Here is a 13,269-nt window from a genome sequence, read left to right as displayed (position 1 = left end):
CAGCCAGTGCTCTGTACCTCTGGCTGTGGCCTGCGGAACCTAAATGTTTCTTTCACCCTTTAGGAAAAGATCTGCTGACCCTGTTTAACCTAATACTACCTAGAGGAATATTCAGATAAATGGGTATCTTGGGATGACTTCTTCTGAATAGTACCTGACAGATTATGAAGTAAAAGTGTTTCTGTTTTTCTTCAGTAAATTTTGTTAGCATCAAAATGATTTATTTACTTTTCTTTTTTCTTGACAATTTTTAAAACACAGAATAAGTTTTACAGTTTTTGTTTAAAACTGAATTTGCTGTTAATGCTTTTCTCCTCTTTTTTAGTGTTGACTATGAGACATTCGATATATTGGAGGATGAAGAAGTAAGCTCTGTGCTTTATGTCCTTTGTCTGACTTCTTGTCACTCGAGCCTGGTGGGAAGGTTTAGGGTTCCTGTTGTTTCCGTAGGTCCGGCAAGGATTGAAAACGTTCTCCAACTGGCCGACGTACCCTCAGCTGTATGTGAAAGGGGAGCTCATTGGAGGGCTGGACATTGTTAAGGTGAGGTCCCAATCCATCAGGTACCTCAGGACGGGGAGTGGGGTGGCTTCACTGTGAGCAGGAGCTCGGGGGCTGTCCTTGCTGCCTTTCTCCTGGCTGCGTGGGCGGTCGTCCTAGCGTCACCATGTCGGGCGTCAATTTCTTGTCATTCTCAGTGTCACTGCTGTACCAGATAGCCCTCAGTGCTCCCCTGAGCTAGTCAGTCTCCCTCTCCCGTCTCTGGCGGCTCCTCCTGGGAGCCCCTTCTGTGTCCTGGGGGTGCCACCAGCATCCAGACTCTAGGAAGTGGTGTTGAGAGAGGCTTTCATCGTGGCCAAGGTCCAGAATCGCTTTTACGCCCGTGTTCTAAATCCGCGGGGACTTCCCTGCGTGCTCTCCACTTTTCTTCACTATCGGCTCTGCTGTGGACACTGTGCATCCTCCACTTACCCCTGGTCTCGTGTCCTTCCAGTTGCCCCTGTGTGGGGCCCCGTGCAGAGGGCTGCAGCGGGAACGTCTGTGTTTCTGTGCCTCTGCTCTCGTCATTATAATCGTACAGTTTTCTCACGTTCTTCTACTTGCCTCACTCACATGCTGGTTTGCTTTAAGTACACTCCCGTTGGGTTTAGGTGGCTGTGATTTTTCTTCTAGAATGTAGAGTCTAGAATTGAGGGCACCCCACGTGGTAGCACCTGTGCTCCAGACTGCACTGGTCAGCCCAGAACCAGAGGGGAGCTGAGCCGCCCCCGGGCCCACCAGGGCCTGTGGTGCGGGAGGAGGGTGGTGGCGGGTCTGGGGCAGGTCAGCTCTGCCCAGGACGGCCTCCGAGGAAAGCAAGAAGCCTCATCCCCGCCCCCACCCCTGCCCCCTGGGTGGGGCGCAGACATGACCAGGGCGAGCTGTTCCCGAGGTCACACTAGGGAGTCCTGGAGTGCAGGTTCTGTCTGAGGGCTCTGGCCTCCGAGTCGTGTGCTCAGGACAGTGCTGCTGGGCCTCGCATGCAGCAGGGCCTCTGCTTGTTATGTGGGGAGATGGCCCCGACCTCACTGAGGGCCAGCTGAGCTCGTGTGCCCCTCGGGTTGGATCCGGAGGCGAGCTGCCTAATGTCCCGTAATAACTCTGAGTTCCGTCAGATGAAACCTGGATCTAAACCAGAGCATCTTGCCCTGTCACATCGTACACTTGATGGTGGTGTCCACATTTTCTGAAAGACGGGCACAGGAATACTTCTGAATTACTGTGTCTTGCTCATGTTCCTGGCCTTTATATTTTAATGTCCACAGCAGCACTGTTGCTTTTCCAGGTGGGCTGGAGACTGAAGTGGGCAGTGGTGCCGTGCATGTCTCAGTGGACGTGGGTCAGCACCGGGCACTTGCTGCTTTTTCCTTCCATCCCTCAGCTTCTTTCCCTGTGTGTCGCTATTTAACTCAGAAGCTTTGTTCCGTTCCTGTTGCTCCGTTTGCTAGTGCTGAACAGTCGGCTGGTTTAGACGCCTGAATTTTGTCACCTGCAGTGTCCTCTGACAGGCGTGTGGCAGCATGTTCAGTGTGCGTCCATAGACGGGAGCTTCTTCTGGTTCCCTGATACAGATGCCATCTGTCATCAGGGTGTCCTCACACACACGTGTGCTCGTTCTGTTTTCTTTCTCATTTAAGGAGCTGAAAGAGAATGGCGAGTTGCTGTCCACCCTGCAAGGAGAGAAGTGATCCGCGTGGAGTGCAGTGCCCGCTGGCGTGGGAAGAGAGGGAGCGGAGCCGCGGGGTCAGCGTGCAGCTGGCGGGGCAGGAGCGCGGTTCCCGGCCCCTCTCTGCACTGTGCAGGCTGCGCTAAAGGAGCCTATGTTACGTTTTTTCCACCAAAAATAGAACATAATAAACATATTCAAATTCAGTTAAAAATCGTGTAAAAAAGTTAATTTTTACAGTGGTGCTGACCACAGAGTGACTGCGACTGATCTGCCTGAAGTCTCTCTTTCTAACATGGGGGCTTCTTGTAGGAGTTAAGCGAGGCAGTTGGCTCTGGCCGGTGGCCCAGTGCGGGGAGCATCTACCCAGCACACTGGGGCTCGCGGGTCCCACCCCTGATCAGGGCACGGGCAAGACACACCAGAGTGCACATCTGTGGAACGACGAAGTGAACCGAGTTGATGCTTTTCTGCACCCCCCCTCAAATCAATGGAAAAATTTTTAAAAAGTCTAGAAAATGGAGAATTATGATGGAGTCTAGTCCCCAGCAGCGTTTAGAACAACTCACAGACCAGACCAATGGCTCCCCTCGCTGGCCAAAGGCCACTTCACATCTTGGAAAACGCAGGTGACTGTCCTGTTCTGACAGCATCACCGAGCTGGCACCAGCAGTGTTGAGTGGGACCTACGTCCCGGCACGTGTGCGGATGCGGGGCGTGCGTCCCGGCACACCCGGGAAGCACTGCCCAGGGAGGTGAGTCACACAGCACGTAGGCAGTGGGCAGCCGCAGAGCGTTGTCCATTTGTGTTCAGCGTCACCACTTATATTGATCATTACATGCATGGTACTGATTTAGCCTTAAATAGATTGACAACATCCTGAGGTCCATGAAAATTATTTCAGCAGTGTTTTTGATCCTGAGTCGAGCATATTGAAGAACTAGTGGCTGCATTCGGCCTCTCACCATTCATCCATTAACAGCATGGCTGAATTCACCGCCATGCTTCTGAGATTTTGGGGTTACCAATGGCCCTGAGATGGTCACTGCATTTTCCCAGCCTATTGACAGGGACCAGGGGTCTATGGACTGCCCGGTGGTAGGCACGCAGAGGGCGCAGCAGTCAGCCATCTAGGGGAGAGGTAGAAACATCTCCAGGGAGGCTCGCCCTGCCCCAGATGCTGGGACCCTGCTGTGTGACTGAAGAGGGGGTGGGTGCTGCAGAGGGGTCTGCGCAGAGCACAGCGGTGCACGAGGCCTTGCCCCCAGCTCAGAGACAACAGCATCCCACGGCGGCTTTTCTCGCCACTGTAATTAGATGGGGCTCCTTCGGGAACCGGGCATCGGGAAATTGGGCATCATCTTCGAACTGCTTGTTTCCATTTAAAAGGGAAATCATTGTATAAACAAAACCTTTAAAATGCAGATGGAAATGGGTTTTTTAGTGCAATTTTATTAAGCCATTGAATTCAGAATGTGTACAGAGGAGTGCTCCATAATGTTCTTGTATACGTTATCCCAAAGTTAAATCGCGGACTGCTTTCGTGACCATTAAATGCCACCTGTCCTAGGGTACGTTCTGCTAAGTCACCCTTTAACCTCATCTTATCCTAAGCAAGAATGTGTTTGCCATGAGATTTGAAAAACTAGTTTTTCTCCTAATGCCTGTTCAAATAAAGAAAATGCCTAACTGTTAACATAAACACATCCACCTCCAGTTTGGGGACCACTGTTCTGGCCAAAAGTTGTTGCCTGGCCATGTAAACTGCGTTGTGCACTTTAGGACAGATGTCCCTTCCTCTGGGTGACTCTCACGATGAAAAACGTCAGTGATGTGATTTGAGGGGGGGCTCGTGTTGGTCTCTGGGGCGTTATCCCTGGGTCGAGCACGTATTCGTCCGTCAGGTGTTGGCTCGCGGACTCCAGGTGTACGGGGGTGACAGTGGGATATATTTCTACCTCACAGGTGCTTGCAGCTAGACAGGAAGATCGAGAGGTCTTCGTGCAGACTGGCGGCCATTCCTGATCTGATTTTATTACGCACATTTTAGGAGTCAGGAGATTACAGGGTCCAACTGAGCCTCAGAATCCACCGGCAACCCCCCATCAGTTTCCTAACAGAACCAAGCTTGCCGCTATGGAGGCGATTTGTCAGCACTGACCTCCTCTCTCTGAGGCCCACGGCCTAGGGACGGAGTTGTTCCCAGCACTGGAGAAGAGGCAGTTTGCAAGGAAAGGTGACATCATCTGGCTGCTGCCCCAGGTCTGAGCTCTGGTGGGAGGGCCCTCGCAAGTGTGGGTGTGCCTTAGCGGCTCGCTGGCCACGTCCAGGGGCTGGGAGCTGGCGTGAGGGCTCCAGCCCGTTTCTGTGCTCTGAGCGCCCCACACCGGCAGCTGGGCCGCATGCAGAGGGGCCCGCGGCGGTCCCCTGCAGATGTTTCACTTTTGAAATGATGAGATTTTTATCTCCGTGTTCTAAAGTAAGTGCCCGGACTCAGCAACTTGTGAGTATAAAGGGCCTCTGCTATGTCCCTGCCTTCATCTAAACGGTTATCATTTGGAGATAATTTTATTTAATCTTTTCTTACAACATCACATTTTATTTGAGGGCCCTACACCTTACCCACATGAACCCACCGAGGGAGAGTGCGCCCTTTCTCAGGGTGGCTGGCGGGGCGGGGGTGGGGTGGGGGTGGGGGTGGTGCCTGTCTGTCTAGGTGCAGCCTGGCTTTGGAACAGAGGCTTTAAATCTGGACGTGGAAGTCTATTCAGGAAGAAGCAAAGTTGGATGCTCTAAGACGGGTCTCAAACTCGCGGCCCGCGGGCCGCATGTGGCCCGCCGAACAATTTTGTGCAGCCCGCAGACTAATCCATGAAGTTCAAAATATTTTGGATAAAATTAAGTAAGCCTAGGGGCCTACTTGTATTTTCATTTCTCTAGCATCCTAGCTAGATATTAGCTTAGTTAACAGCAGTTGTGATGCAAACTACAGTTTCTGGTCGTTTTGTGACACTGAGTAAACTGCATGTACAATTGTGCTTGTTGTACTGATTTTTTTTTTGTTTTCAACTGCAGTGAGAAAAGTGTTGCGTAACAGTTGCCTTTTGTAGACCTAGTGCGGCCCGCCGAACGGCTGTGATCTTGCTCTGCAGCCCACATGCTGAGTTGAGTTTGAGACCCCTGCTCTAAGAGGAGCTAAAATAGCTTTTATGCTCTTGCCCTGTGTTTCAATAAAGGACGACGATATAATGAAAAATGAGGAGGTTGTGTGTCCTCCGAGAGCCCTTTCCTACCTCTGCCTCTCTCTCTTACTCTTCCTGTCTACAGGAGATTCCAGGGCCTTTGGCTTTGGGGGGGGTGCAGGCAGGGAGGATGCCCAAGTTGTTTGTGGGCCAGGGAAGCCTCAGCTCACGGGGTGTGGAGCATCCCAGGTGCGTGCCCCTTGAGTGTCCTGAAGACCCCACCCAGAGTCCCCAGCCCCACTGTGCCCCATGCACTTTGCAGAGGGAAAGCCACTGAGCGGGAGAGCTGCACTGGGGAGGTGGCCTTGGGCCCAGTGCTGGGGTTTCCAGGTCGAGCACCCTGACCCTCACCCCTAACTGCGTGTGTTCTGTTACGTTTCTCTGAGACTCACCCACATGTGGGGGCCACTGGAATCCTGTGCTCACGGGGCATTACCTACACTATGAACTGGGGGCCAGGAGCACAGGTGGACACACAGGTTACACATATGTTCACACACACTCTGTGATCCCATTGGGCTTCACTCACGAAATGTCCAAAGACAACATCGTTGGAGAGTCTCCAGATGGTGGCAGCAGTACACGAAGCGTGGGCAGGACCCTGGCGACTGCACGGGCCCAGGAAGCTGCCCACTCCAGGGGGTGTGGACAGAGGAGTGACAGGGTGGGTGTCAAGCCCTGGCCTGCGTTCTTTCCTAGAGAGTCTGTTGAAGAACCACTTAGGATAATCACGGTCCTGCTAATGAATCTTCTCCTCAAACCTGATCAAAACTGCCACTGGAGAAATGTACACATAACCCTCAACCTGGTCACACTGTCCTTGAGTTTGTCCTCTGCGTTTCCGTGCTGATGTGGTGTGGCAACAGGTCACACCTGGTGCTCATGTGGTCAGGTGTTGCCCTAAGTATCCTACACAGGGAATCAGTAAATTCTCACTGCAACCCTGTGTGGAGGCATTACCAGCCCATTTTACAGATGGGGGACCAGGTGAAGCAGACTGCACCAGCTCAGAGTACCAGGTGGAGCGGGCATCTGGTCCTGGTCAGGTCACCTGGCTGGGGAGTTCATGCTGCCTAGAGGTGGAGTCAGACTGTGTTCCTCCCCTGTGAGGGGAAGGGTGGGGAAGCCAGCCAGCCTGAGCACAGATGGGCCTGGGCTGGTCCTGATGGGGCAGAGAGCTGGGTAGGAGGTGGGGGCGGGACTGGCCAGCACCTAAGAGGCCCTCTGTTGAAGTGCAGGCCTGCCGAAGCACGTGCGTGCTAGTTACAAATGCGAAGGACCCAGCACAGTAGGTGCCCCTGGGTGCTATTTTCGTCAGCGGGGAAAGAAGTTCAAAAACTTTCCCAAGTCACTCACCAGGGTTCAAACCAGGCTGGATCTCTGCCCCTCCTGGGCAGCGAGTGGTCATCCTGGGTGGGTGCTCTGTTATCCTAGAGGAGCGTGGTCGTGCGCTGGGGTGGCCTGGGGAGTCGGGGGGCGCTGGAGAGCAAGCCTCTAACCTAAGTGCAAACCCCGAGGTTCTAAGTCAAGAGCACAGAACGTTTCTTGACAAATATACCCCACTAATGACCCGGAGGGCCACATTTGATTTTAGAATGATCAGTCCTCAGAGTGCTGTTCTGGCCACCGTGGCAGCGCGCCCTGTGCAGCCCTCCACGCCATGTCTGGGCGTACCGGCCCAGCCCGGCTTCGCTGGCCCGTGCGCTCCCCTCGGGGTGGAAGCAGGAGCGCGTGGGGACATCGCGCTGGCTCTGGAAGAGGCCGCTCCTGGACGGCTTCTTCCAGGAACGCCACATTCTGCAAGGTCATCCTCCTGGAGGGGTCAGTTCCAGTGCGCCCACCTCTTGGCAGGGTCTGCCTCCGTGTACGCCCCTCTGGAGAAGTTGGCTCGGGCGCACCCGCGCGGCCCCGTGGCTCCTCACCTGCCTGGTCGGGGCGAGTCCCGGTCCCGATCTCTGGTGCCCGAGTGCGGCGGTCGTGGGGTCCACAGGGGCGGCCCTCTGCCTGCAGCCCCAGGGCCGCGTGACGCTGGCCGAGGCCGGAGTGACCTCGAAGGGGTCAGGCCGGGGCGCAAGCTGCGTGCCGTAGACGGAAATAGCCACCCCAGCACCTCGAATGCCAAACGGCGCCGGTCCGTGCTCTGGCTCCCAGGCCACTGCTGGGTCTCGAGGTCGGCACGCGGGAAGCGCTCTGCCGACCGCTGAGTGGCCGCCACGCTGACCGCAGACTTACGGGGCGCGCGGAGATGGCGCGTGTCCACGCGAGGGCGCTGCGCGCGGCGCTCGGTCCGACCCGCGCCGCCTGCAGGGGAGCTCAGGGGGCGCCAGGGGGCGCGCGAAGACCAAGGAGCGGCTGGGCCCGGGCGCGCGGGGGAGGCGTGGTCCGTGCGCGGAGCAGACGTCCCCCAGCGCGATGGCAACCCGACCGGCCTGGTGCCTGTCCTACGGGCCGGTCCCCCGCGCGGCCACCGGCCACGCTTTCCAGTCCCGAACCTAGGGCTCTGGGGAGAGGCTACTAGCTGAACTGAGCTGAGCTGCGCTTGCGCGGCGGGCCCCCGGCCCCAAGCCTCGTGCCTGCGCCCTTGGGGGGCGCGGTGGTCCAGGCGGCGGTGTCCGGGGAGCCCTGGACTCCAGCAGGTTGCGCACCCCAACACCTTCGCCCGGCCTGGTCCTGAGGGGGGTCCCAGGTGGTGCTGCTGACCCCTCCCTGTGAGGGTTTCAGTCCGCCGTGGGGGTTGGGGTTCTGCAGAGACACGCCTGTGTGCAGAGAGACGCCTGTGTGCAGAGACGCCTGTCTGCAGGTGAGACGCCTGTCTGCAGAGAGACGCCTGTCTGCAGGTGAGACGCCTGTCTGCAGAGAGACGCCTGTCTGCAGGTGAGACGCCTGTGTGCAGAGAGACGCCTGTGTGCAGGTGAGACGTCTGTGTGTAGGTGAGACGCCTGTGTGCAGAGAGACACCTGTCTGCAGGTGAGACGCCTGTGTGCAGGTGAGACGTCTGTGTGCAGAGAGACGCCTGTGTGCGGTGAGATGCCTGTGTGCAGGTGAGACGCCTGTGTGCAGAGAGACGCCTGTCTGCAGGTGAGACGCCAGTGTGCAGGTGAGACGCCTGTGTGCAGAGCAACGCCTGTCTGCAGGTGAGACACCTGTGGGCAGAGAGACGCCTGTCTGCAGGTGAGACGCCTGTGTGCAGAGAGACGCCTGTGTGCAGAGACGCCTGTCTGCAGGTGAGACGCCTGTGTGCAGAGACGCCTGTCTGCAGGTGAGATGCCTGTGTGCAGAGACACCTGTCTGCAGGTGAGACGCCTGTGTGCAGGTGAGACGTCTGTGTGCAGAGAGACGCCTGTGTGCGGTGAGATGCCTGTGTGCAGGTGAGACGCCTGTGTGCAGAGAGACGCCTGTGTGCAGGTGAGACGCCTGTGTGCAGAGCAACGCCTGTCTGCAGATGAGACACCTGTGGGCAGAGAGACGCCTGTCTGCAGGTGAGATGCCTGTGTGCAGAGAGATGCCTGTGTGCAGAGACGCCTGTCTGCCGGTGAGACGCCTGTCTGCAGGTGAGACGTCTGTGTGGAGGTGAGACGTCTGTGTGCAGGTGAGACGTCTGTCTTCAGGTGAGATGCCTGTCTGCAGGTGAGACGCTTGTGTGCAGGTGAGAGGCCTGTGTGCAGGTGAGATGCCTGTGTGCAGATGAGACGCTTCTGTGCTGGTGAGACACCTGCCTGCAGGTGAGACGCCTGGCTGCAGGTGAGAGGCCTGTCTGCAGGTGAGAGGCCTGTCTGTAGGTGAGACGCCTGTCTGCAGGTGAGATGCCTGTGTGCAGGTGAGACGCCTGTGTGCAGGTAAGAGGCCTGTCTGCAGGTGAGACGTCTATGTGCAGGTGAGACGCCTCTGTGCAGGTGAGACGTCTGTGTGCAGGTGAGATGCCTGTCTTCAGGTGAGACGCCTGTGTGCAGGTGAGATGCATATGTGCAGGTGAGAGACCTGTGTGCAGGTGAGATGCATATGTGCAGGTGAGAGGCCTGTCTGCAGGTGAGATGCCTATGTGCAGGTGAGAGGCCTGTCTGCAGGTGAGATGCCTATGTGCAGGTGAGAGGCCTGTCTGCAGGTGAGATGCCTATGTGCAGGTGAGAGGCCTGTCTGCAGGTGAGATGCCTATGTGCAGGTGAGAGGCCTGTCTGCAGGTGAGATGCCTATGTGCAGGTGAGAGGCCTGTCTGCAGGTGAGATGCCTGTATGTAGGTGAGACGCTGTCTGCAGAGAGACGCCTCAGAGCCCCCCTGGTGCGCTGCTAGCACCGGCCAGGGTCCGCACCAGGCCTCAGGGCAGCCTCCCATAGTCCCTCCCCTCTCTCTTGTCTTGACACTTCACTAGGTGGCTCTAGCAGAGGGGACAGTGCCAGGTCCCTCAGGACACACGGAGGGGCTGTCCCAGGCGCCTCAGCAGACATGAGGCTCTGGTCTCTTTGGGGTCAGCTTCCTCCATGAGATTTTGTTGTTTTTGTTGTTATTGAACCTCAGTAAACCTTCAGTGCTCCCTCAATGAGGGGAGCCCAGGGACCCGGGGGGGCAGGTGGGGAGTGGGGACAACAGGAGTTTAGTTGTTTTTTTTTACAAATTAATATTTAATGTTTTTTTCTTTTTTGATTTTTTATGAAGTGAGAAGTGGGAAGGCAGAGACAAACTCCTGCATGTGCCTGACTGGGATCCACCTGGCATGCCCACCAGGGGGCAATACTCTGCCCATCTGAGGTGTTGCTCCGTTGTGGCTGGAGCCATTCTAGCACCTGAGGTGGAGGCCATGGAGCTGTCCTCAGTGCCTGGGCCAACTCTGCTCCAGTGGACCCTTGGCTGTGGGAGGGGAAGAGAGAGACAGAGAGAAAGGAGAGGGGGAGGGATGGAGAAGCAGATGGGCGCTTCTTCTGTGTACCCTGGCTAGGAATTGAACCTGGGACTTCCACACACTGGGCTGACGCTCTACCGCTGAGCCAGCTGGCCAGGGCCAGTATTTAATTTTTAAACGAGTTTTAGATTTACAGGAAAATAGAGAGGGTTCCCATATCCCCCCTACACCCAGTTCTCCCTGTTATGAACATATTACGTTCCTATGGTTCATTTAATGTAATCATTGAACCACTGCCGACACGTTATTTTGAGCTGACACCTGTAGTTTTTCAGAATGCCTCCGTTTTACTCAATGTCCTTTTTCTGTCCCAGGACCCAACCCAGGATCTCACACAGCGTTTCATTGTCATGTGGTCCTTAGGCTCCTCTTGGCTCTGACGGCTTTGCAGACGTCCCTTCTTTCTGATGAACGTGGCAGTTTGAAGGTCGTGGCCAGGTGTTTAGTGGTATGCCTCTGTATTGGAATTTATCCCAGGTTTCTGGCCTGATTAGACTGGGGCAAGGGTTTTTTGACAAGACCACAGTGAAGTGTCATTCTCATCACGTCATATTAAGGGCCCGTCCTGTCCACATGACATCACTGCTTCTGTTGACCTTGATCACCTGGCTGGTTGTTTGTCTCCCCTGTTGAGGTGCTGTTTTCTGCCCGTCCACACTGTCCCCTTGGAAGGGAGTCATACACAGCCCGCACTAGGGGCTTCTTTAGGGTGAGAATCTCATAAAGCACTTTGAAGTCTTGCAGATAGAGATTTTAGGAGATTTGTGTCTTCTTTCCACACATATTTATTTGTTCAATCACTTATTACCTCAGCACAGCCTCCTGGGTATTGTTGGGTGCGTAAAGGGTGGGAGGGAGTATGGTTTTAAGACTAGGTGTGGCTGGTGGCTCATGGAGGTTCTGTCGTGTGAGTCCCTATACTTGGCTGTGTTTGGGATATTTCAGGTGAAGTGAAATAAAAATGGAGTGATGGTGGTCACCACGGGCCTGAACCAGGGTTACGGACAGTCGGCGTTTCTATGGCTTCGCCCTCCCCTGTACCCAGGGAGGGGAGGCCCTGGGCGGGCTGCTGCTGTGGCTGTCTACCCCCTTTCCTGGGCCCGGGGCCCTCTTTGTACTAATGGTGGTAGTCCAGGGCTCCTGTGGCAGGCCAGGCTCTGGCTGGCAACTGAAACCTTCCTTATTCAGTGTCCTTGTTCAGCTGACACAGTCTGAGAGCATGTCCGGGACCCGCGGGGCCACGGGGCCCACGCCCAGCTCCTTGCCCTGGTTGTGGTGAGAATACCGTGGAGGAAACCGGGCTCTGCTAATCACTGGGTGGGCGGCGCCCATGGGCCACCCCTGTTTCCCACCCCTGTTTTCCTGACTTGTGCCCCAACGGGACTCCTGTCCTGAGTTTCGGGCCATGCCCACAGCCCAAGAGTGAGGGGTGCCTGTGGGGACCCCTCTCCTGAGCCTACCCGCCTGCTTGGACAGCCGCCTGCCTGGGCTGACAGATGTGGGCTCATTATCTTGTCTGTCTTGGGGAAGGTATCAGCTTGGCAGTTAATAAAGGATTTTAATTAAAGAGGGAGAGTCACTGTGGCAAACTAGCCTGGTTCCCAAACTCAAATGACCTGTCAAAGCTTTAAGTTTGGTTCATTGCCCTACGAGCTTCTGCTCTTTGGGGGGAATTCAGCCTGGAGCAGGGGCGACGCTGGGTACCCTGGGGGCAGCCAGTCCTTCTCTCTTCCTACCCGTGAAAACCCCTGGCAGCCCTCTGGGTGCTTGCTTCTACAGCACCCCTCCTGCCTCCCCCAGGTCCCCAGCAGGTCCAGAGGTGCCCACTGAGACCTTCGGAACGGCTGTGCCTGGAAGGGTCTGGCCGCCTACGGTCACTCGGGCTGCTCCAGCCTGTCCTCCCTGCTGGCTGGCGCGCCGTGGACACACGTCTTGAGTCAATCACAGGTTCACATGCAAATGCACAAAAAAGGCCGCTCTGAGAAGATCCGCTCGGGTGGCAGACACCTGGGCGCAGGCAGGCTGCACTGGGGTGGTCGCCGGCCTGGGGAGAGAGGGTCCGGGGACTGCAGCCCTGGTGCCCCCTGGCTGTGGGCATGGATGGGGCAGCAGGAGAGCAGAGGCCATGCTTCTCTATGAGCCCGGTCCCAGGTGGACCTGAGGGGCAAGTCCTTGCAGTCACTCCGGGTCGGGGGCCCCTGCAGCCTGTTCTAACAGGACACCAGTGGGGTCCTCACTCCCTGTGCCGGCCGGGCCCTCTCCCAGGCTGGACTGGTGTCTTCGCTCAGCTCTGTTGTTTCAGAGCTACAACTGGCCCTTACCTGATGATCAGAGCAGAGCTCTGGTTTCCAGAGTCGGGGAGCGGGCCCAGCACTGGCCCGTGCAGTGTGGTGACTTCACAACTTGCTCCTTCCTGGGTCAGCTTGGTGTCAGTTACACTTTCATGTCCACAGGACAGCTGCTCCTGTCCTGGACCAGCTAGCTGGTGTCATAGTAGCAACAATCCGCCCCTGTCCCCAACACCTGCTCAATGCCGCTAGTCCCATGTGGGGCCCTGGGCATCTGCAGCCTGCTGGGGGGCCGGGACTCCCCAGGTGTAAGGTATGCAGGGCTAGCTGGGGGCTGCTGGTCTGGCATGGTGCCCTGCCACCTGCATCCCCCTCCTCCAGCCTGGGCTTGTCCTCACTGTGGTCACGGGGCCCGAAGCAGCAAGCAGACGTGTGCAGCCCCATTGGGCCTCAGGACGGCACCGGTGCCCTGTCCTGTCCCCTGCAGCTGCAGGGCCTCCAGCCTCCAGGTAGAGGGACACGCTGCCTCTTGATGGGGTGGCAGAGCTGCTCTGAGGGTGGAGGGTGTGGGGGTGTGGCCCCTAGGCCCCTGAGGGCAGCTGCCAGGAGCCTTTGTTAGGTGGAGTAGGGCTGCCAT

The 13,269-nt window shown here is 56.6% G+C and overlaps 1 protein-coding gene across 1 annotated transcript in view; it reads left to right on the top strand.

Moving 5' to 3' along the window:
• The window catches only part of GLRX3 (glutaredoxin 3), a 29,919-nt gene extending 27,505 nt beyond the window's left edge, over nt 1–2,414 (top strand). Inside the window, exons 9-11 of the mRNA XM_066355798.1 lie at nt 326–365; nt 451–543; nt 2,178–2,414. Of these exons, the coding sequence (XP_066211895.1) occupies nt 326–365; nt 451–543; nt 2,178–2,228 (184 nt within the window). The 3' untranslated portion in view covers nt 2,229–2,414. The remainder of the gene's footprint in view (nt 1–325; nt 366–450; nt 544–2,177) is intronic.
• Nucleotides 2,415–13,269: the final 10,855 nt, after the last annotated feature.

The sequence above is a fragment of the Saccopteryx leptura genome, chromosome 13, assembly GCF_036850995.1.
Source record: "Saccopteryx leptura isolate mSacLep1 chromosome 13, mSacLep1_pri_phased_curated, whole genome shotgun sequence".
In the NCBI taxonomy this organism is placed as follows: Eukaryota; Metazoa; Chordata; class Mammalia; order Chiroptera; family Emballonuridae; genus Saccopteryx; species Saccopteryx leptura.
The sequence above is the reverse complement of the archived record's forward strand: the minus strand, read 5'-3'. Positions and strand labels throughout refer to the sequence as shown.